The sequence below is a fragment of the Kryptolebias marmoratus genome, linkage group LG4 (genome assembly GCF_001649575.2).
Source record: "Kryptolebias marmoratus isolate JLee-2015 linkage group LG4, ASM164957v2, whole genome shotgun sequence".
NCBI classification, from domain to species: domain Eukaryota; kingdom Metazoa; phylum Chordata; class Actinopteri; order Cyprinodontiformes; family Rivulidae; genus Kryptolebias; species Kryptolebias marmoratus.
The window spans coordinates 21,147,511-21,169,261 of NC_051433.1; the positions used below are offsets into that span (position 1 = coordinate 21,147,511).

Below are 21,751 nucleotides of genomic sequence, written 5' to 3' on the forward strand. Positions count from 1 at the left end.
AGGTACATTAATGTCTAAAGTTATTACCATTAATCATGATAAGTGGGTGAGAGTTGCTGTCTGTACATCCATCTTTCATCTCTAATATGAATTTTGACATTTGAAAAGGTTGATGGCAGTTTTGACATAGTGAACATTTAACTAAGGACTAATTGTCAGTCCCTGCTTCTGCTCAATACTTACTAACATGAAAGCCTAAAAAGGTGGCTAGTCAAAAAAGAATCCTGAAAAAATATCCACCCATTAACGTTTCCATATATTCTTTTTCATTTACCGTCCCTGACTGGTGCACAGATCTATTAATAGGAAATACCTGGACTCTGAAGTTTTAAATCAACAGCTGCAGTCTGCCATTGCAATTCTTAGATGTGACAAAAGAAAACTAAATGTGAATCTATAAATGTGAGGATCCAGGCAGTTACTTCTATTTCTGATACCTATTTTCCTACAAACATTAGAAATTCTAAAGTGGTTAAGTCACCTCATGTTACTACTAGCTTTGATCATATGCCCACAGACCAGAAATATGGTGCAATGCGAAGGTTTAGCTGAATATTCTGAAAGCATTAAGACTTATATGCAACACTGTGAGGTTATCCAAAAAAAGGTTAAAAACAAAAACAACTGGACTTCTATTCTGTAGCTGAAGACGCTTCGCTTCTCAACACTGTGGATTACGTCAACATCTGATGTGATGTTAAAGATAAAAAAACAAAACAAGCAAACAAATAAAAAAGAAAAACACAGAGATCTAAATATTTCAACACAAGAGTATAAAGGATACATCTAGTCCATTTTGCAAGTATATTGCAAAATGAACTAAATATACAGGGGAAACGGATTGCAGCTTAAAATGGACTAAAAGTACTTGCAATGAGTACTGAGTATGGACTGGAAGTCCCACAGTCAAAGTGGGAGACTGCATCAAGCCTGGTGGAGAATGACAAGGCTAAGATACTGTAGAACTTCCAGACCTAGACTGACAAACATGATGGCTAATCAACCGGACATTATAGAGATCGACAAGATAAATAAGAAACCAGTATTGATAGATGTAGCAATCTCAAGTGACTGTAACATCAGGAAGGAGCACTAGAAGCTTGAGAAATGCTAAGGGCTGAAAGAGGAAATACACAAGTTGTGGAGAATCAAGGCGTTAGTAATACCAATGGTCATCAGAGAACTTGGTGCTGTGAGACCCAAACAAGATCCCAGGAACAACCTCAGAGATCTCTGTCCAGAAGAGCGCAGTCCTAGGAACAGCTAAGATACTGTGCAGAACCTTCAAGTTTCAAGAGTGTCTTTTATATAGGTGAAAGAGATGCGAACATAATAGTTCAACTGATGCAAGTCACCACTGAATAGTGGGATAGAAGGCACATCAGTCTTGTCGCGAACAGCTAGTTGTGCATTTACAGGATGCACATAAACAAACCTGATCCATAGAGACCTCACCACACAACAATCAAGACCCAAAGGATCCAGTGCTGTTGATGCCAGACCCCACAATACACCCCAGAGGACACATATATATGCCCCAAAGTTTGCTGACACAAGGAAAATGAACACAGTACTAGGCAGGTACTTCTAATGTTTGGAGTATTGCAAATCATAATGATAGAAAATGTGGGCAGCATAAAATAAATGAATAAAAAAACAACAAATAAATACAATAAATCAAATGAGGCTTTCTGGTAAATAACATGTCACTTCCTCCAAAAAAAATTGTAGCTTTTTGAGCGAAAAGGCCAGTGTTGTTTTGCTGATCTGGATTAAATGTATTTCTGATAGAAGAAAGGAGATTTCTCATTACTCTAATTCACCCATGCTGCATTAATCTGTAGATGTGTTTCACTGAGATCTGACCTTTTAACCTGTAACCTGAAATATTAGAATGGGCCAGTCCTGAAAGCTGATGCATACAACTTATTGTACTTGGTAAAGTAAAATAAATAGAAAAAACTGCCCAGATAATAATTTGACATGATAACAGCATTTCATCAGGCTGACGGTGAATACATTTCAAGGACTAACACACAGAGTCACAGGATTAGCTTAAATATAAGCTGGGGTTTATTTTAAATGTACAAAAGCAGACAATAATGCACACAAACCCAACCACATATATTTGATTTTACTGCACTGCAAGCAAATCTGCACGAAAAACCATTATATAAGGAACAGCCTTTCTCTATTAATGACAAACCAATACAATGACCAACACAGCACATAATTGAAAGGGGGGGAAGAAATACATCAACGAGAGCCATAGCTCCCTCGGAGCACACAAACTGTCTGCTTGTCAAAAGCAATGTTCACTTCTCTTGAAGTTTGGCCTCAATATGGCACCCGCAGTGTGTTGACTGGACTAAGTATGTGTCCCCTTACAGCTGGTCCCCTATTTAGTACTTGTGTAATACTCTGCACACAGGGAATGAACTCCATTATCGGGGTACTTTGCTTTCTACTTTCCCTTCTTTTCTTGTCGCCTTGCAGTGTTCATATTTATTACACAAGAGACCAGGATCTCCCACAGGCCTTCGGCTCCAGACGGAGAGGTGATTTCATTCCCCCCCAAATAACACAACATGGGAACACCACACGTGATTAAAAGTTGTTGGGGTCCCAGGTGGTCTCCATGCTTTTACAGATGTGTTTATGGTGTTAATGCAACAATGCAATGATGTATTTGCACCTATTTGTGTCCCTTCGTGGTCAAACAAAAAGCTGGTTAATTTCAAACACATTTGTGTATTTTAATACCTTTTAACATACAGCTCATGTCCTTTTTTTACTATAGAACAGGATGTTTTAACTTTCCATAACAATATTTATCTGGCTCACCTGGCTCACGAAGCCTTTGCCTTTCTGTGACACCATACATGTTGGAAAAACATTATACACGGGATCAGGCATCTCCACATGGGGATGAAAAAGGCAGTGCCTGAGCTGACTGGATTTAACTAGCAGGCAAGAAACTAAGGAGGGCTTCTCGCATCGACTTTAACAGGATTTAGCGAGATGAAAGGCTACAGGGAAGAAAGGAGAACTACGGAGAAGGAAGGAGGTTGAGAGACAGACCAAGAAATGTAAGAAAAAGGAAGAAAGGCAAAACTGTGACATGACCAATGAGGCCATTCTGATGTTACACTGTTTATAAAAATGTCTACAGGCATGTCCAACCAAAAAATGAGTGGTGCGTAATATCATTAAAGACTCACAAAAAAAAAAAAAGTCTAAATAGTGAAAGTGGTCCATTCCCTGTAGAGAAGGAGATGGGCTCAGGAGTGTCACTGCAAGGAGGAAAGTGGTTAAAGGGCCCCACAGGTAAGTTAAAGCAGAGTCACTGAGCTGGAAAGAAGTAAAATTGTATGTAGTTTTCTTTAAGGGCAATGGGGGATGGAGCACTGTGGGATAATGCTGTGCACAAACAGAGAGAGGGAAAAATACAGAAGAGACTCTAAGGGAAAAACTAGAAATTACACAAACAGGCAAACCTCAGCCTTCAAACTGATATTTGACATGAATGCCACTGGAGGGGAAAGAAAACAGTTCACTGCAAGATTATGCAACAATATTAACAAATGCATATGAACATACCTCTGTGTTTGCCTGGAAGGTGGGTCACTTGGCTACACTAACACTAATGTGTCAGTCTGTGTCTATTTCACCACAGAAAAGAGCCACCTAAATTTGCATGCCTACTTTATCTTGCACAATGCAGCAGCATAAAAAAGTACTGCAGTGTGCTGTTAGTATGTAGGTAACAATAAAAGAATACATGACATAACCAATTCAAAGATATACTGTATACATTGATCAAAGCTGTCTCAGTATGTTAGTCTTCAAAATTATTGTCCAAGAAAAATAAGAATGAATTGTGCACTTCACAGCTTTAATAATAATAATGTAAAGGAAAAACAACAAATGCACTATTTTATCTATAATATACTTCTTCATTCATCTCAATTTGTGCACATCTGCAGAGGAACTGAGTGGGAGAACAGAAATATGCTTCAAACTCTGCTGCAAACATCAGTACACATAATGTTTCAAGAGGTAAAAGACATGATTTAACTTCAAAAGCAGGTCACTCTCTAAGTATATTACACTGATTCTATTAAAAGAATAAAGTTTTTTTTTATATTTGTAAACAGAAACACAGCTGACCGCAAAGAAAAATTACAACCTTGCAATTCAGCTTCACAGTTATCATGTTTCCACTAATATTTGGTTGATTAAACTGTCACAGTTTTGTGAAGACCCTGACAAAATAACTTTTTTGGGGGCATGCATTTTTTTCTCTGTTTGGATTATTATTATTTTAATTCAGACGAGAAGCAGAAATTCCAACAAAAAAGCTGAAATACCCATACCGGGTCAGCAGGAGGCAATTTTTCTTTTACAGCATTCTCCTCATCCTTTCAATAATAAACCTTTTAACCGTAAACAAATGTTTATTAGTGTCAGAGTCAGGACAAATCTTAAGCTACTTTGAAAAGTCTGTAAAACAGCACCACTGTTAAGGTTTGTAGCACATGCTTAACGAAGCAATAGTTGGCTTAGTAAGTTGTACCGTCATCACTTCCATTCATCAAGCACTCTCAAATACACTAACTATCGAGTGTTTTAAAATCTCTACTTTTAAAGTATTTTAAAAAAAATTTCTTTTTTTTTTCCCCCTCATCAATAGTGCACTGCATGTGAACGACAGCTGCAGCACTAACCTGTCGGTGTGGACAGGGCCTAAATTACCTACGGCAAATAACATAAAAATGACAATTTAACCTTTAGTAAAATTTGAATTTTGCTTATATCTGCAGGGGTCGCCACAGCGAGCAAACTCGCATTTAAGATTTGGCAACTGTTTTATGATGGATGCCTCGAACCCACAGCTCCAGGGTTACAAGGCCACGTCACTGACCACCGAGCTACGACAGGCTGCTAAAATTAGAGTTTTGTATTAGTGGAATTATTCTATCACACCTAAACAAAATCACAAAACTCAACTAGCATGACAGTTCTTTGATGTAGAGTCAGTCAATACGTTTCAGAGAAATTCCATCATTTACTCAAGCCCATAAAAAAAACGGGGGGGAAAAAACAGCCTTAAGCCCTGAGAACAAAATAAATGTCAAGTTGAACAAAACATCCATTTGCCACTTCCTCTATGGCACAGGCACAAGGCAATAACAAGCTTATTTGGTTGTTGGTGTAGCTGCCTGCTCCTGCTTTGTGCCTACAGGTGATCTGAACAAGACCTCAATAAATTCAGCCATTCTGTCAACAAACTGTTTTATATGTGGATATGAAGAAAGTGCAGCTATTTATTTCAGCATGAAAAATAAATGTGTCCCCGCTTAAAAAGCTGGGGGGCTTAAATTCAAACAAAGCTGAATGGTCTAGCAGACCCAGCTGAGCTCCATAAAACTTCTCATATTTAAAACACAAATACAGCTCAAAGTCTCCTCCCCTCCCTTTGCTAATATCCATTTTGTTTTTTCTGTTTTTACCTTCACATGCAAAGTACACTCACTGTATCCGTTTCGTTTCCATTTTCTTTCAGAAAAATACTAATTCTGAAGGTAATGAAAGCTTTTAGAGTAGATACTGGAAAAGTGAACAAAGAAAAAGCAGGCTTCCTCTTTTCCATCTGTTATTCGGTTCCAGCTGTACACTTGTATCACTTCCACTCCTCTCAGCACAAGAAGCCTGAGACATCAAAGTGGAACCTGAGAAGCAGCGAGCGGGAACGGAAGAGAGGCTGAGACTGAAAGAAAAGACGGACACCAAAGTACCTGTTTTTACTGTGAATGTATGGCGTCATTACAGTGGGAAGTTTGCAGCCTGTTTAATGAACTTCTATTATTTCGACATAAAACCATATGAGTCCTTTTACTAAGAAATCACAATAATCTCTAATGATGTGCTCATATTCATGTATGCAAAACTAGTAATTAATGTATTGTTTTTAAATACGCAATCTCACAACGCATTCCAGAATATTCTTTCCAAGTAACAAGAAGTGTTTATAAACGTGATAATTAAGGTAAATTAAGTCAATTGCATTTGATGTTGCTTTTTTATGTTTATAGTAATGCAAATTTTAGAAATTTGAAGATCATGTGCAAATGTGATTTGATATTTCGGAGAAATAGGACGATGTACCGATTCTTGTAGTGAACCATTTCCATTTAGTCACATAGATCTAACTTTTGGTGTGTACTGGGAGCAGTAATTTTTAAATACAAAAAAAAAAAAAAAAAAAAACACGGGAGAAAATAAATGCAAACGAGCAGCTTGCTCAGATTATAAAATGATTAACATTCCCCCCACAGATGAGAGCAGGTTTCTCAGCTACCCTCGTTGAAATGCTAATGGACCTTCCAACCCTTTTTAATGTCAACTCTGATCAACTTTTTCCACAGTTAGGGAGGAGCGTCTCGTTGCCATTTCCACACACAACAGCAGGAGGGACAGGCAGCGGGCTTACTCCCCCATCTGGATTTGGGGAGACAGTCCAGAACTAGATGAGAAAAAAGAACAGGAGGGTAGGTCCTCTTGTCCATGTAAGAAATTTTCTCTCTCTCTCTTTCTCTTTGATTTTATCTCTGCAAATATTCAACCTATTTTTAAAAGGTATTATAATAATAATCACGAAGGTTCCATATGGGGGATGAGCGACGAGTGAAGTTCTCCCTCCTGTTGATTGCATTTCTTTTTTTATCCGTCATATTCATTTTCCTTCACACTCTACTGGTTTTAACTCATAAGGCCAAATCGATCAAAGAGTGAATATTTGACCGGAGCAAAGTAGTTCCTGCTGTGGTGTTAAAGTTAGCAGACTTTATGCATTCATCTATGAAGGTGTAAAAACACTGGCCTGTTTAATGCTGTATTTAAAAATTCCACCATGAATTAGTCTCACAAGTGTAATACTGACAAACCATTTCGATTTTAAGAATAAACCATCACTTTCTATACAGCATATTTATCGTTTCTACATGTTGAAAGTACTTGAAATATATATATATATATATATATATATATATATATATATATATATATATATATATATATATATATATATATATATATATATATATATATATATATATATTTTTTTTTTACAAACAAATGAGAAAAGCAAACAGTTGTCACATTTCTTCAAGTTTTTAGGTTAAGGTTTTGTAATTCTTGTTAGTTCCTTGTCCGTTTTGCGTCCCCGCTACATTGTTGCATCTGATTCGGTTTTGTTATCAGCACTTCTGTACCTTATGATCAGTCACCTCCCTGTATCGTTACAATTTGAGCTTGCACATTTGTTGACCCCTCGTGTTATCACTGCGTGGGTCCTGTTCTACGTTACTCTTTGTGTTTTATTTTGGTTTACTTTTCCTGAGTTTAGTTGCTTTAATAAATTCCCTTTGTCTCTCCTACTATTGCAGCGCCTTTAGTTTTATTTTATATTAAAGCGTGGTTTCACTTTTACAATTCTGGACTTATATCTCTATTTGGGTTCTTGATTTTTCACCTACCGTGGTCACGTGACTTTTAGTAAATGCACTAGTCATATAATTTACTTTCTTATTGGACAAAGATCAAACTAAGTATTTGCAAATATTATCTGAGGACTTATTGCTGTGGGGACAATGGCGACTGTGTGAAGACCTTTGGTCAGCAGATATCCGAATAGTAAATAATAGGCCTCCACATTACTGGAAAACAGTGGTCTCCAATCCTGGTCCTAGATGCCCACTATGCTGCATGCTTTACTTGTTTCTCTGCTCCAACACACCTGATTTTAATCAATAGGTGATTAACAGGCTTCTGCAGAACATGAAGAGGTAATTTAACCACTGAATCAGATGTGTTGGAGCAGAGAAACAAGTAAAGCATGCAGGATAGTGGCCCTCGAGGACCAGGATTGGAGACCCCTGCTGTAAAACAACAGCAGCAGGAAATGCCATCAGACAAACATATTTACATATTTATGTAGACAAACATAAATAGACTATCTTGTGACAGAATCACTAAAATTGCAACACCAGTCAACATGTTGACTTTGAGTCTAAAATATTTGACTTATATGCAACCCTGTTGCTCACTGACAGCTCTAGAAGGAAAACAGGACAAGGCTGTGTGATAAATTATAAAAATGGAAAAAATGAAAAACGAAAGCTCTCTAATGCTACTTTTAGGTATACTAACAAAGGCAATGTGTAATTTTATAAACATACCAACAATAATTTATAAAGCCAATACATAACAGTCGTACCTCTGCGGCAGACACAAAGTCTTGTGACTGCATATACCGCTTTTAGAAAAACAAAGATTTGCAGACAACAAAACATACATATACACGCTGGTGTCTCTAAGACCATGTTTTTGACACTCTCCCAGAGGTGAAAACAATAGCAGACAAGCTATCACAGCTCGTAATTAGTGTGAAACACAATCTTGAGAGCATTTGCTGCCAAGTCAAAGAAGCATTTGCTATTGTAATAAAAGGTTTTTAAAAAATCTTGGCTGAGAGCTAAACTTTTCTCTCATTTTACTCTGCATTCCACACGACAAAGGGTTGCCAGAGACGCTAACACAAAGGCAACCGGAGATCAGGGATAAGGGAGTGACAGCAGTGAGAGAATTAGTGATGTGATGACAGTCAACACACAATCAGCCCCGCAGTATAGTTACAAGGCTCACATTGTTTAGTCTGGACTTATTAGATTTCGGAACATAGAGTAGAATCGTTTGTAAAACGCCCCGAGCTGTCACTCACACAGAGCTAAGACCCTCAGAAGGATGCTTTTGATTGACTGGGCTGTGTTAATATGCACATGATGATCTTTGTCAAAACAAGGCTTTGAGAGCCAAATTCAGAGCTGAGCACTGAGCATCAATTTATCTAGTCTCAGCGACTGAAATGAAGGTTTATAATAACACAGTAGCCTGTAGGATGTTTCACTCAGGAAACATGGACAAATGCCAAGGTCCCCTGTCTAATGAGATCGATTGTCTCAGTAGCAAGGAGGTAAGCAGAAAAAGAAGGCTTTGTGAATGTGCTATATTAAGAAACATGCCTATGAAAATAAAAACATTCCCTACCTTTGGGTCAGCAGTCAGCAGCTTAAAAGCCTCGTACACCTGTCGCTCTTTGACTCCGCCCCCAAGATCCAGGAAATTAGCTGGTTTTCCCCCATGCAGGTCAATGATATCGCACGTCGCCATGGCCAAACCAGCTCCATTTACTGTTTAAAAAAAATAAAATAAAAGAATAAATAAAATCCACAATGCCATGTTTGAATGTGTCAAGAGCAGGAACATTTTTAACCCTAAAAACTGTTCTGCCGAACAAAGACTTCTGCCATGTCTGTGAACTTTTTCAATAAATGTGACCCATGAAAATGTATAAACATTAGAACAATGCCTTTATTACAGAAAGTCAAGATTTTCTTTATTAAGAAAAAAGGTAAGTGTAGTTTGTGCAACAAATCTCCCTGGGTTGAAAGTGGGAAGACAGCCAACACTAGTTAAATAAAACAGCACTAATGGACATAAAAAGCTGAACAAAATGTCAAAGTCAAGAAATATTTTGATCACGTTAGGAAAATTGACATCAAGGAAAAGAAATATCTGTTCACAACTTGTCGTTTGACTTCAGAGAAACAAGTTTTAATTAAAGGCGATTCTGCTACGCTTTTTGTGGGCTGTCTCATCGTTTAGCCCACTGCCAGCATCAGTACCCTGCTGGGTTGTATGTCTTACCTCATTTGGTTTAGCCAAGCTGAACTCGTGTCCTGGCAAGCTCCCCGACTGAGGTCTCAATAAAAGGGAAATTTGCTTTAACAGCTGTCACTTTGGTGGCTTACAGAGCTCTCAAAGAAGCTGCGGGGTCTTAAAAGCTGTTGTTACTTTAAGAGAGTGGGAGCTGCGGATGCAGAATCGGGTGCGAGCGTGCGCTCGAAGGGGGAGTAGTGCTAACAGACATCTAATGTGTTTATGAGGCTATGGGGTAAGGAGCCAGAGCACCTGTTAGTGCTGCTGCACACTGTAAAAGCTTTGATTTATGACAAGAGAGGAGCCCTTTAATGAGAATGCTAACAATCTGGCTCACTAGAGACTTTCTGGGCGGATTATAGCTAATTAGAATGCATTGGTTATGGCAGCATTCGTTCTGGAGTCTTCAGAAAGCTGCTTGTTATGTTGACTGGAGGACAACCCAGGCTACCTTTAGTTTGTCTAAGTTTTAACTGTGTCAGAGCTTTTACTTGTGTGATTTAAGAGGGACATTAAAGCCATATGCCAGGAGGTGTCTGCTTAAGGTGGAGAATTCATTTATTTGCTGGTGTATGAGCGTTCAGGTGAGAGAATTTCGTTACAGGGCGTTGTGTCCATACCGAAGCAGGCGATGTTTCCGTCCATTCCAATATATTTGAGGTCCCACTTGGCTGCCTCCATCTCTGTGGGGTCACTCTCAGACATGTCGTCCATGGCAAACACAGCTTTCTGACGGAACTCAGCATTGTCATCAAAGTTGATCTTGGCATCAAAGCAAACCACTAGGAAAAGATATATATGGGCAGAAAGGGAGACGGCAGTAAAGTCAGCAACATAAAGAGCACAAGAGAGAAATACAGAGATGGTAGGCAAGAGTAAAACAAGGAGGAAGAGGAATCAGGACATAAAAAGAGAGCTCATTAGCAACTAGAAAACCAAAAATAATTAACTTAAGGTGCCCTTTTGCCCACAGGTCTTAATTATTTTAGTGGTTGACTCACTAATATATGTAACTGAAATGCTATGAGAATATTAGGATTACTCTAAAATTAATAATTTATTTGGCATCAAAAGAAAATTTATTTTAAAGACTATAAAATACTGAAACTTGCAGATAAATATCAAGCAAAAAATTGAAAAAAAAATCACCTTAATGTTGAGAAATAATCAGCGCACATAAATTATAAATTATGTTCAACATTTAGATGCATGTTTAATTGGCAAAACATCAACGGCAAAAGCGTATGTAGCTCGTTGCTTAACACAAAAACAATAGAGAAGAATCAGTATTAGGCTAAAAGGATAGTTCAGATCTTTTGAAGTGGGGCTCTGTGGAAAAGTTAGAAACAATTATCTTACCTGTTGTTGTTTTTTTAACAACTTCCTTTTGAAGAATTAGAATTTGGTTCTGACCCAATTCATCAGCTAACAGCTAGTCTGAGCAGAGTCAAGTCCAAAATTAAATTCCTGCTGCCTTCAAACAACTTCAGCAGTTTATGAAAATGTTATAATATTCTTGACAAAAGTGTCTCAGGCAGCATTGAAAGTGCTACAGCTAGCTACAATTGTCATTTATTGACAATTGCAAATAACCCCAAAATTCTATATAAATAATCAAATGTAAAGCTGAGAAGAATTTAAAAGCTTTTAAGGGATATAAAAATATTTAATGTGCTTTAAGACTGCAGCCCCACTTAGACTAGCTGTTCGCTCATCAATCCTGTCAAAATTTACCGTATTTTCCGGACTATAAGGCGCACTTAAAAGCCTTCAATTTTCTCAAAAACGACAGCGCGCCTTATAATCCGGAGCACCTTATATATGTAAGAAGTCATAATGTTTTAGTACAACTTTGGAAAACTACAAAGCCGTGCAGCTTGCAGCTTTAAAGCTCAGTTTTGGTCGTGCAGGGCTCTGTGCACAGCGCGCGGACCTGCGCGAGCGGTGTAGGCATTTATACTTGACCCTTTTGTCGGTGCAGTATTCTTCTGTGAGTTTTGAACAGTTTGATTATCTTTGTGATCTTTCATAGAGGGATCATATAAATGCTGATACAGGTGAACCAGCACCGCTAGAGCACTGAAATCGTCCATTTTGAATGGAGCGTGGCGCACGCAGTCCGCGAGAAGTTACAAAAATGACGATAAGCCTTATAGTCCAGTGCACTTTATATATGACAAAAACTTGAAAATGGACCATTCATTGACAGTGTGCCTTATAATTCAATGTGCCCTATAGTGCGGAAAATACAGCAACTCTCTAAATTAAAGGCATTTAGAGAGCTTTCCACAAAATCCCACTTGAGAACTTGTGAAATCCAACTTTAAATCTAACACTATAGGCAAACTAAAGTACTTTAAAACCCACCAACTAAACACCACATCACACCATTTTGTTCCTTTATTTTACTTCAAACTGAATGCTTTAAAATGTTTTTTATGTAGTTTTAAAGGCACTTATAAAACAATTGGAAAATAAAATAAGACTTGTGACACTGGTTGGCATATTGCTGTAACACTAAAACAATCCAACACATGAATCCAGTAAAAACTGCTGCTACTGTCGTTTATTGCAAACTAAATCCTTGCACTTGCTTAATCTGTAACAAGCAGGGTAGTATTAAACTCATATCCAGTTTATAAGTGACACATATTGTGTAGCACTTTTTACCCCCCAAAATGTTTCTTTTTACAGAACAAACAGGATGTAGAGACTGCAAACCTATTTGTAAAATATTATGTCTTAAAACAAAAAAACCTGCTAATGTCTATATTTCTGAAAAATGGCACAAGAAAATACAATGTTATGAGGAGAAAACTGAAATGTGGAAATATGTTTTGTGAGCGGCATGAAGACAAACAGAAATGTAAATAAAACACAGACACACAAAACATGCAGCAGGCAGACTCTCCTGGGACAGTGAAGTAGACATAATGTCTCCTTCAGGTAAAGTAGGTTTCCCCACAACACAGCTTGTTTTGTTTTTTTGTTTTGAAACATCTATTATTGCAGTCTATCCACAAAATGAATTCAGCTATTACCAAACAAGGAAGAAAAAATAATACTTCCCTTTGAGAAAATCTATGTTTTGATACATGTTTGTCGAATGCCTGCTGGAAAATAGCTGTGTTCCCAGGCGACTTGTGAACAAATTGAGCCATACACTGAGATGAGACTCACGTGAAGCTTGCTTACAAAGCTTGCTTAAATCACAACCCTGCTGTTAGTAGGGGGGGAAAAAAACAACAACAAAAAAATAAATAAACCACAAACTTCTCACTATAAATCCAGCTTTTGTAAGAAATCGTTTTTCTCATACATATTCATGGGAAGTCATAAAATAAACACGTCTTGTCAATGTTTGATAAGGCGTACTTTGAACAAGAATCTGTATTTGAGGAGCCTAAATGACATTAAAGAAGCGAGGAATCTTCAGCTTATAATCCGCCTCAGCAGGACACATCATAGTCAATATCTGCTCAGCACAACAGACAAAACAATAACTCTATTCCTTCCTTTACTTATTTCCTTAAAACAACAACAACAACAACAACAAAAAAAAGAAGTTCAGGACAAGTTCAGCAAAAACAGCGCTGCAAGAGATGGAGTAATCTTTTGTTACAATGTATGAAGACTATCATCTGAATGATGAGAGCTTGAAATGTAAACTTGTTACCTAAACTTGTGCTTTTTTTCATGAGAGGACACTCTGACTTTTGTATAGTGATCTAAACTGCAATGTAAACTTTTACTGGGCTCAGCAGTGGGACTCTGTGTAAACTTTAATTAGCTGCACTAAAATGGCATTTTACCGTACTTCAAAAATATTTTTTTTCCTCCATTTTTTCCTTAATACTAAAGTGCAAATACTCCCTTGGATGAGAGTTTAGGAGCAAGTACAGCACTAATCCATAAACATTTTTCTAAACAACCCATTTGGGAGAGGTCTTTATTACGAGCCACATCAGCATGCATAGGATTGATTTTGATGTGCTACAACAGAGGCTGTCACTTGTTGAGAAACCTCAAGGCTAATTCACAGATCTCTTAATCTGTCAGTAAATACAAGAAAGCCTTTTTGCATAACTTTAAAGCATGACAATGATGAGCACAAGGTCTGAACTTGTCTAAACTTACCAAAAATAAATAAATAAAACCCTACAAATTGTACATGACCTAAAAGCAGTAAACAAAAGTGGACATTATGGTTGTTTTATAAGCTTGAAAAAAAAAATTCAATAAACAAAAAAAAGGGGGGCCCATTTGGCTAGCCATTAGTTTAGCCTAGACAAGGATTGATATTGATATTTATTAAACAGAAGATCACTTCAAAAATGACCAGATTTTTCTTTTAAATAGCATAAGCGCTAAATATAGCACTGAAACCATTTGGGGCGGCTGTGGCTCAGTGGTTAGAGCAGTCCTCCAATGAGAGAGTTGGAGGTTCGATTCCTGGCAGCAGTCACATGTCAAAGTGTGCCTGGGCAAAACATTGAACCCCTCATTGTCTTCTATGTGTGCCCCATTGGTGTATGAATGGAGTTTAAAGCACTGATTAGCCTCTACAGAATTATTTATTCAGGTTAGTTTTGTAGGGATGTAGCAGAGTGCTGCATGAATGTGTGGATGGATGGGTAAATGAGGGCACGGATTGTGTTGTAAGGCGCTTTGAGTGGCCTGGTTGGCGAGAAAGGCGCTATAAAAGCACAGTCCATTTAACATTTACCATCTACTGGAAGGAAACATGATGCTAGAATTTTTCAATTCATGCCTTTGGACTTTGGAAGCTCTGTCTGTCAGAGTAGGGAACACCGGAAGACCTGATCTAGATCATTTCATTCCTGCAGACCCTGCTTACAGACTGCAAAACGGCTGTTAAAACCTTTTAGAAAACTTTGAAACTCCACTGGTCAGCTGAAGAAGAGAAGAGAAAGGTACAATGTCAGAACTAGCCTGAGCTTTGTTTGCTGTAACACATGGTTTTAGTAAGTTAAATGTCAAAGGAAATGTCTGAAAAAAAAAAGACTGCAGCAAAGATTGTTACTGACATGGTGGATGCTTGTTTCACACATGGGGAGATTTGCACCACAGTGGAGAGCTGACCCAGAGGTTGTGTGGCCTGGCACCCACACTACCACTAATAAGAGGTTTAAGTGAGAAGCGCACCGCAGCAGCTATTCCTACAGCACTGCGTGTGTTCTTGAAATACAAATTAAAAAGTTTTGTCTCATTTTACTACAGTTTCTATCTAAAGGTTTGTCACTTTACTTTTGCATCCATCATCTTATAAACAGCTTGAGGTCTTAAAACCATGCTTAAAGACAAAACCAGAGCATGAGTCACTGTTCCTTCTCCAACAATACACAAAAACATGTGGTGATGTATCAGCAGACACTGAAACACAAAAAATATGTTACATTCGTATAAGTTTAGATTATTAAAAGTACCAATGAAGGGACCACTCGTTAAATTTAGCTTTCGACCCACTGAATTAAGATGACATAAATCCTAAATCTTCAGTAAATGTATCAAATTTCTAATTAGCCAAAGTTAATTTCTGTAGATTGAAAAAGTAATAGGCTATTCTAGACTTCTTAACCTTTTAATTTGCTATAGTCTCCCTTTGATCCTTTCAAATTAACTATCCATTAGGAATAAGGAAGATTTCCAGCGAGAGGATTTGTGAAGAGTGCTCTTTTATTACTTACTAAAACTGATTAAATTTTAAAATATACCAATCACTGAGTTTTGAAATGGGCTGTAGGAGCAACAATTAGACATTTTCTGACTCAAACGTAATTTTATCAACCTGTCTTTGGTTTTTAATTAATTTGCATGAATCTGAGATTTGTTCAAGAAAAGATAAACTATTTGGACAAAATGATATTAAGAAAAAAAATCTAGTTTAAAACAATCAGACTGCTATAATGGTCTGATTGGTGTAGACTAAAATCCATGCATGTTAGGGCTCCACCCAAACCCTTATTGTATCTGACCAGATATTTTTGTAATGTTTCCTTTAATCTTTACTGTTTATTCCTTACTACAGAGCGTCCTTGAGTAGTTATTTTTACCACTATGCAAAGTGTGGAGTACCTCAGGTAGGAATCCGAGGCTGATACTTGATTTGCTGTCCCTCCGTAGTTGTGGATGAAAGTTTTAAAATCATCATCAAAACCAAAACATTGACAAACATCAACAGGCTGTGAATATAAAAAGCTCTGCTCCTTGAAGCCTTTTGCACTTTGATCCAGATAAAGTTATGCCGACAAGAGGCTGATGTCACTGTGTTGCAATTATGGTACACTTCACACTCCTGAGCAGATTCACACACAAGGAGATCGTGTCTGCAACTCACAGCTAGTATTTTAAAGATGACTTTTTCTTCAAACAAAGCTGATTAAAATGTTAATATTTAACATGATAGCACACAAGATAGAGGCCAGTAAACACACACATACACACACACACACACACACACATGAGAACAACCGTTTTCTATGAGACACAGTACCTTGTCCTTCAGGAGTCTCTCCGAAAGGATTGACTTCGACTTGAGTGGCGTCGACTTTCAGGAACAGATCATAGAGCCTCTTAATCTGATCTGCTGCCTGCAAAGTCCACAGACGACAGTAATTACCTGAGGGTTTGACTCTGAGCACTCGGCCCCACCAAGGCCACGCAGCTTTGCTTCACAAGCTGCATAAAACATGGCAAATCACAGTCAACATCAGGCCATCTGAGCTGGTTTTGCATTAATGTGTAGATCCAGGGAAAATTTATACTCCAGCAGATGTTGATCAAATATTACTCTTTGTAAGATTATACCAAACACCTCTGCAACATTAACACAGCTGCTTTAATATTGTACGTTGTTATTTTCTAATGAAGGTTGGGTTTTTTTAAATCTGAAACTGTAATATGCCACAACATTTGAAATAATTTTATCATTAGAGGCCGAATTTGAAAAATTTCAAATCACATTGGAAATTTTTCAACATTTTTTAAGTACAGTAACAAAAAGGAATTTGACATTGCATCAAAACTCAATTTTATGCTCACACATTTTTCTAGTTTCACTCAAAAAAGAAAAAAAAAAAACGTATTGGCATACACACACACATTTTCTCCTGTAATCAAAGAGCCTATTTGCAACAAAAAAGGTAGTGTTTGGTCTGAATTGAACAGTCTGGCAGGCGACTCCCAGCTACCAGGGAAAAAACATACTGACAATGCACACACTTCACCAATCCTTTTCCATTTCTCCCTTTGCCTGTTTCAAATCAATGCCCTTTCAACATCCTGCAAATCAAAAGACCACAAATAATGGAATGCAACCAAAGCGAACACGTCTTCAACTCAAGTTTGTTTCACAGAGGCAGATTTATTTCTCTGATTTATACGTTTTCCGTGTGTTACAATTTTGAGTTAATCTGATTTCTCATGCCACGGTGCCCGAGGAAAAGAAAACAAATTAGTGATCTGACGCCAAGAGACAAAAGAGGCTTTGAAATCGACTCATCCGAGCACACAGACCCATTTGGACTGTGAAACCTGGGGTGCTTCTGTGCTGTGTTTCCCCAGCCTCATTTTATGAGCAAATGATGCTTGAACATGGTTTTTAAAACTTGAGGTAAAGAGGGGGGAAAAAAGGGGGTTGTTTTACTGGGTATAAAGTCCATAGCTTCTTTAATGAATGGAGTTTTGCTGCTTACTGCAAGATCACAAAATGCATTGATCACAAAATCATTGAGCAGCATAATGGTATAATTAGTGATGTCAGCTCCAGAGTCTGGCACAGTGCTGTGCATCACTGCCAGCTACAACAATGGACCACCTGGCAAGTGAGCCCTGTGTAATGACACTTCACAACTTGCCTCTGGAAAACTAATAATAGCCAAAGTATGGTTGCTTTGTAAATGCACTTGCTTCAGTGTGTCTGTGTGCCTACGAATTGCAGATCTCTCTCTGTCTCGCCTTCTCATTGTAACTTTAAAGTCCTCAGTGCACCCATTACCTGTCTTTGCAGAGGTCCTTTGAAACCCAAATTAGCTGCCATGCGAAGTGCCTGGTCGTCTCGCACACCTTCAAATATATCTATGACTTCCTGGAAGAAAAGTAAAGGAAATGAAAGAGGAAAGGATGACAAATGGGTGAAGGAAGTGAGAAAGAAACGAAAGCTCAAATGCTGGACTACAACATGACAAAAACAAACGATTCTTTGTATTAAACTGGATCATAAGTAGTGACAAGCTGTCAGACACGGAGAAAAGGAAACGTTGGGACTGGAATAAGGGATTTACAACCTTGTATCTTAAACTTTCAGGAATAAAGAAGCTCATTTATGAAGGATTTTAAAACGCAGTTGATGTCATGGTAAGTACTTCTTATCACTTTTAAAGTACTTCTCATCACCCTGGTGTGTATTTAAGTTTTAATGTATCTGACAAGTTGCTTTATCACATGGTTTGTGTCATGATGATTGACACTTTGAGGGCTCCTACTTTATATACTCTATATATTCTTCAATGTGAAAAATGAATAACATTGTGATGACTAAAAGTTTTCAGACGCTTCCAGGCTTTTCTACAGCTTGTTACGTATCAGATTAACTACATTTTTGTATCTGTAGCTTACAAACACTTAGCTCCAATCACAATCTAAAATCAAGTATTTGAGGATTTTTGTTTTTAATTTAAAATTAAAAATGGAAATTTGGAGAACTATTGCATGTATTTGGTATTAAACCTACAAGCTCTGGCTCATCCTAAAAAGCTGTTTGAAATGCAGCCACAACAGTGATCATCAACTGGTGGGCCTCGGGCCATATCTGAGCTGCTAGCTCATTGCATGTGGCCAATTTGATACAGAAATCTAATGTAGTCTAGCTAAGAATGAGTTAGTGATATCAGTTCCTCAGCCAATCAGAACGCTCGGTCACAGTACAGGATCAGTAGAAAAATAGAGTGGTAAGGATGCAGAGTACCAAAATCAACTCTAGTGTTTGCACATTTTTTCTTGTCAATCTAAATGCAGACACCTATTTGATGTTCATGACTAAGATTACCATTTACAAATCTTTTACTTTTGAACTAAATTTAGTTTAATTTTAGCCTAGATGTTAAATATAGTTTAGATGTCTTCAACCTCAATTCTTCACTCACTCTTGAGTCATGTGTAGTGAGAAAAAAAATCTTCTTAATTCATGAGTCACTGTAAGAAAATAATAATATGCTGCACCAGTAGGTTTCTAGTTAAATTGAAATGAGGATGCCCAAAGCAAACAATGCTAGCATCAATGAACTGAGCACTGATTAGAAGTGGTATCAGCCACAGTTGTATAGTTAGTTTTCTGTGAAATTGTTTTGCTGTTGGAGCAAGAGTACCCCGCAGATGTACAGGATAGTGTTGAAAAAAAAAATAAATCCATGTTTGTGCCTAATGTAGCTACCCTAAAGAAAGCCAATAAGACCAAAAGTTTATTTATGGGAAAGTCTGGGAAAGTCTTACTGAGGGCTACCTGCTGGCACAGCACTTTACAAATCAAGACTTCATAACAGAGTGAAAAACTAAAAGAAGACTTTTTACAGATTGCTCAGGTTTTTGGGCCAAAGGTTAACATTTCAGAGAGGTGCCAATCAAAAGCATGAGGCCTAAATGCAAAACAACTCAAATGGCTTCTGAAAACCTCAATGAAATTAGCGATCCAGCTCAGGTTTGGAAGTAAACTCAAGTAGTGCGTCTCTGAAATGATTAAAAATGGCAGTAAAATAATACTTTTCATCCAGCTTGGTTTGGCTTCAGAGCTTCAGCCAAGAACACTAGGGGAAAAAAAAAACTGGGAGAAACTAAACTAAAAGTGTGCCAAGCTTGTAATGAATTTCAAGTGAATAATCATCTCAATGGGCTATTTCTCTGTTTGTTTTCAATAAATAAGCAAAACACTCCAAAACCCTATTTTTCTCTGTGCCATTGTTGACAATTATGTGTAAATTGATATGAAAAAAAAATTAATTTGCACTCAAGTCTAAAACAAGAAGTGAAAAATTGAAGTGAATCCATCAGCAACGTGGATCTCAGCTGGTGCTTTAAAACACACTGATCTATAGCCTTGCAAATTACCTGATTATATAGTGACAAGATGTGAGCATATGTGGTGCTTAAAGTGTACATCTGTTGACAATGACAAGGACTAGCCAAGAACTCTCAATTAAATCCAATTAATAGTAACACAAAACCAACAGAATCATTGTGTGTCTGTTTTTGTTCATCTTAAGCTATAATGTGTTGCTGTACTCTCTCTACAGACAAGACAAAAAATCTGGATAAGCAGCTAATCTTGCTGTAGACTTCTCTTGGCAACCTGGCTTAATTTTAAGGTAATAAAATATTTATTTTGCTTTTAAAGTAAGCTCTTTAAGGAACAACAATCAGATCTAATTTTATTAGGCAATTATCTGAAGTCATTTAGTTCCTCTATGTGTTTTTTTTAAATGATAATTAATAAAGATTTCATTGATGAGTAAAAAACTAGATAATTATAATATACCTTAAAGATGAGTTCCGGGTTGCTGGCGGCCACCTCTTCAATATCCATACCTCCCTGCGGGCTTCCCACCATGACAGGGCCGTTACAGGCGCGATCCATTAGGATAGCAAAGTAAGTCTCTCTGCTTATGTCCAGGGCCTCGGCAACCATCACCTGGACATGTCCCAGCGAGAGAAAAGGCAGATATGACTGCAGCTGGACTTCATCATTTCATATTTAACCCTTTTATATTCTTTTAACTGTACCACATTTTTTAATACCGTGCATCATTTACACAAGGCTGAACACAGAGGTAAATAAGCAGGTTTTGGGGAACTTCACATGTTGTGAAGAATAAACAGATAAAAGGCAAATGAGAGGAATGACAAGCGTCTGTTTTTGAGGAGGTACAGCATGCGGCATGCAGACAGAGAGAATTATATTCTTGCTTGTTAGTGGCACACAGAAACAGTTGTTTACCAAACACTTTAAATTCACACTGGGACTGGCTCAATTTATGCAATGAGCCACAACACCAGCCAGTGCGAACTCGCAGTAAACAACAGCGGACAGCTACTGTTTTAATGCAGAAAGAAAAAAAAAAGACAAGACTACCCCCACAGACATTAATTTTATAGAACAGCATTACTGGACTCAGAGTGTCTTGAAATGAGGTCAGATATTAGAGAAAAAAAAATCTAGAATTAGGGAAAGCGTTTTCCTTTTGCTTACCGTTTTCACTTTCACACCTTCTTTAGGTGTCTGCTTAGTAACCAGGTTGAAACCTAGCATCCTATTAGACAGCTCACCAACCACCACAGGACTGAAGAAGAGAGGTTAAATGTCAGACCATGATTCCTTTTCCCTTTTCTTTTATTTTCAGGATTATGTAGTTAAAAACCCACAGAAAACTACACTCTAAATGACTGAAACACTGAGCAGCAGGTAGATCTACTGTTTCTTTACTTCTCATTAGTGTCGTATATAAGCCTCAACACTCTGATCATTACTGTATCTTATGCTGATAATACGCAGTTGTTGAGGTCTCCGTGGTACACACTGCTGTGAACGAACCCCCGTTTATACTTTTTATCTAAAAGCACTCTGCATGCTGGAGTTGCTTTAGTAAGCCTGCTCTGGTTTTGTAAAAGAATACAAATGAAGCTGGGGGTTGCACACATTCTTTGATAAATCACAGGAAAGTGAACTGCGCACTCATGTCACTGTCTGGGGACGATAAACTTCAGAATCTCACTTTAAAAAAGAAAAAGTTTTTTTTTTCTTTTTCTTTTTTTTTTTAAAAAAAAGGCTTCTGGACATTTCAAACTGCAAAGTGAGGTGATGCTGATACATGTATGCGACAATTGTCATGAATTACCTTTCTGCCTCTGAGGTCGCAGCAGGTGGCAGGTTACTAAAAAGGCAAGTGTTTTGGAGTACATG

The 21,751-nt window shown here is 37.7% G+C and overlaps 1 protein-coding gene across 1 annotated transcript in view; it reads right to left on the minus strand.

Moving 5' to 3' along the window:
• The window catches only part of suclg2 (succinate-CoA ligase GDP-forming subunit beta), a 95,236-nt gene that overhangs the window by 32,701 nt on the left and 40,784 nt on the right, over window positions 1-21,751 (minus strand). Inside the window, exons 4-9 of the mRNA XM_017429946.3 lie at window positions 21,041-21,131; window positions 20,330-20,482; window positions 17,798-17,887; window positions 16,295-16,391; window positions 10,401-10,562; window positions 9,109-9,251 (exon numbers count right to left, since the gene is read on the minus strand). Of these exons, the coding sequence (XP_017285435.1) occupies window positions 9,109-9,251; window positions 10,401-10,562; window positions 16,295-16,391; window positions 17,798-17,887; window positions 20,330-20,482; window positions 21,041-21,131 (736 nt within the window). The remainder of the gene's footprint in view (window positions 1-9,108; window positions 9,252-10,400; window positions 10,563-16,294; window positions 16,392-17,797; window positions 17,888-20,329; window positions 20,483-21,040; window positions 21,132-21,751) is intronic.